Here is a 1,926-nt window from a genome sequence, read left to right on the forward strand (position 1 = left end):
AATAGCGCGCTTCTGTGGTTCACTTTGATTGGAACAAAATTTATGTTGATCCGAACTTTTGCACTCCACATCTCTCGTGAAAAATTATATTTTATATCCGATTCAACTTGATTGGAAAAAGTGCACAACTTGATTGGAAAAAGTGCACAACTTGATTGGGAAAAGGTGTAGTGGTGGATGACCTAGTTGTGTAGTATTACTAAAGACCGTAGTCAGTAGCCACGAGGTTCGTGGCTCCTCAGCCCTCTGAAGCAATACAGTTTTGGATTTGCCTTACGAAAAGGTAACTTTGCGGTCGGAGCCGTGAAGGACGAACAAAGAATTCTTTAGTTGTTATCAGCTTTAGATGCCTCGAGAAGATTCGCCCGACGGCGACTACTCGACAAGAGACGAAGAGCGTTCGCGGTCGCGGAACCGCGACGACCAGCCGCGTGGGCGCCGCCAGGAGCGTCGCGACGTGGTGAATCCCTTTCGTTCTCCGAGAAGACGGCAGCCTCGTCCAGTTGACGAGTGGCAGCCAGCACGCAGCGGGTACGCGCTTACCCCGGCGCAGACCGACGGACCAGCTGCGATGCCATCCGTCGAAGACTCCGCTGCGACAGCTGCGGCCGATGGAGCGGCTGCTGCAGCGGAGGCGGACGCTAATACCGCGGGTAGAAGCGACCCGCCCATGGACGACGTTGACATGGGCAGCGACCACGGCTATGGCCGTGGACAAGTGTGGAACGCTCCGGCCATTCCACAACCTCCGACTTTCAAGGGATCGACAAAGTCGGAGCGGCGCGTTTTTATGCGCGAGTACCAAAAGTACTTGGCGCAGATCAATGCGCTCCAATGCACGGGATCGCGTCCGTTTGCGATGCCGGTTGGTGCTTGCATGGATCCGTTCTAGAAGCGGCGGATCGCCATGTTCGACCTGAACAAGGATCACAACCTTGTCACGGAAGCTGAGTGAATCGCGTGGTTTCACGCGGCGTTCGAAGAAGATCCGCAAGATCTCGACGTCCTGAAGAAGCGTCTATCGGCCGCCATTCGGTTCGACATGAAGATTTTGGACGCTGTGTCTTGAGTCTGTCGTATGTTGGACGACCTTATTCGTGTGCTGGAGCAAGACCATCAGGAGTGGGTGCTCCACCAGGAGGGCAAGATGGTTGTCGAGGTGATGGCGCGTGCCATCCGACCGGGATACGTTGAAGAGTGCTGTCCAGAAGCAGCTGCAGCTTCAACGAAACAAGGCCTTGAAGAGCGACGTATTTCGCTTTGTAAACTGGCTCCGGCAGTTCTCTGCCGGCTTCCAGCTTTACGTGGGGTTAGAAGAAGCTTCGCCTGCCCCGCCGAAGCCGAACATCACGGACAAGGGCGGCCGTGGCAAAGGAAAGACGGTGGCCGTGGCGACGACCCCAAGGAAGGCGGCGGGAGAATCCTCCGAGAATACCACTGGCGGCGAAACCTGATGTAGCGAGCGTCAAAGATGATTCGGTGCCAAAGAAGGAGCGTGTCGCGTGTTTGAAGTGCGGCGACAAGGATCACCGCGTGGCGGATTGTCCCAAGGCTGCGCCGGGCGAAGCGCAGCGTCTGCTAGACGCGATGGAGAAGTATCGCCAAGAACGGGTCAAGGTGTTGGCCGACAAGTCTAGTCGGCGCTCGACCAATCGCGGCGCCATGGTGGAAGGCGTTGTCCGTGTCGAGAACATCCTGCTTGACACGGGAACTGACGTCAACGTCGCTTCGCGCTGCGTTATAGATGCGTTGGTAGCGTGCGACGTCGCCGCGGACATCGTGGTACATGACAAGCCGCAGCTTGGCTTCCCTTATGGCGAGACAGCTGCGCCACTGATGATGTCGCGGCTTGCCACGTTTGGCAAGCTAACTCTCGACACGACGTGCGGCCCGCTGGTCCTGCGCGGGCTGAAGGCTTGGGTTGAC

At 56.9% G+C, this 1,926-nt stretch overlaps 2 protein-coding genes across 2 annotated transcripts; both read left to right on the top strand.

Annotated features, from left to right (window-relative positions):
- Window positions 1–670: 670 nt before the first annotated feature.
- Window positions 671–955, top strand: H310_03208 (hypothetical protein; the record flags this gene model as incomplete). The annotated part of the gene is made up of 2 exons (XM_008866998.1): window positions 671–865; window positions 893–955. The coding sequence occupies 2 exons, from the start codon at window positions 671–673 to the stop codon at window positions 953–955; spliced, it is 258 nt and encodes an 85-aa protein (XP_008865220.1).
- Window positions 956–1,078: 123 nt separating this feature from the next.
- H310_03209 (hypothetical protein) lies at window positions 1,079–1,454 on the top strand (the record flags this gene model as incomplete). The annotated part of the gene is made up of 2 exons (XM_008866999.1): window positions 1,079–1,159; window positions 1,209–1,454. The coding sequence occupies 2 exons, from the start codon at window positions 1,079–1,081 to the stop codon at window positions 1,452–1,454; spliced, it is 327 nt and encodes a 108-aa protein (XP_008865221.1).
- Between the last annotated feature and the right edge of the window lie 472 nt (window positions 1,455–1,926).

Source organism: Aphanomyces invadans (genome assembly GCF_000520115.1).
Source record: "Aphanomyces invadans strain NJM9701 unplaced genomic scaffold supercont1.5, whole genome shotgun sequence".
Taxonomy (NCBI): Eukaryota; Oomycota; class Saprolegniomycetes; order Saprolegniales; family Verrucalvaceae; genus Aphanomyces; species Aphanomyces invadans.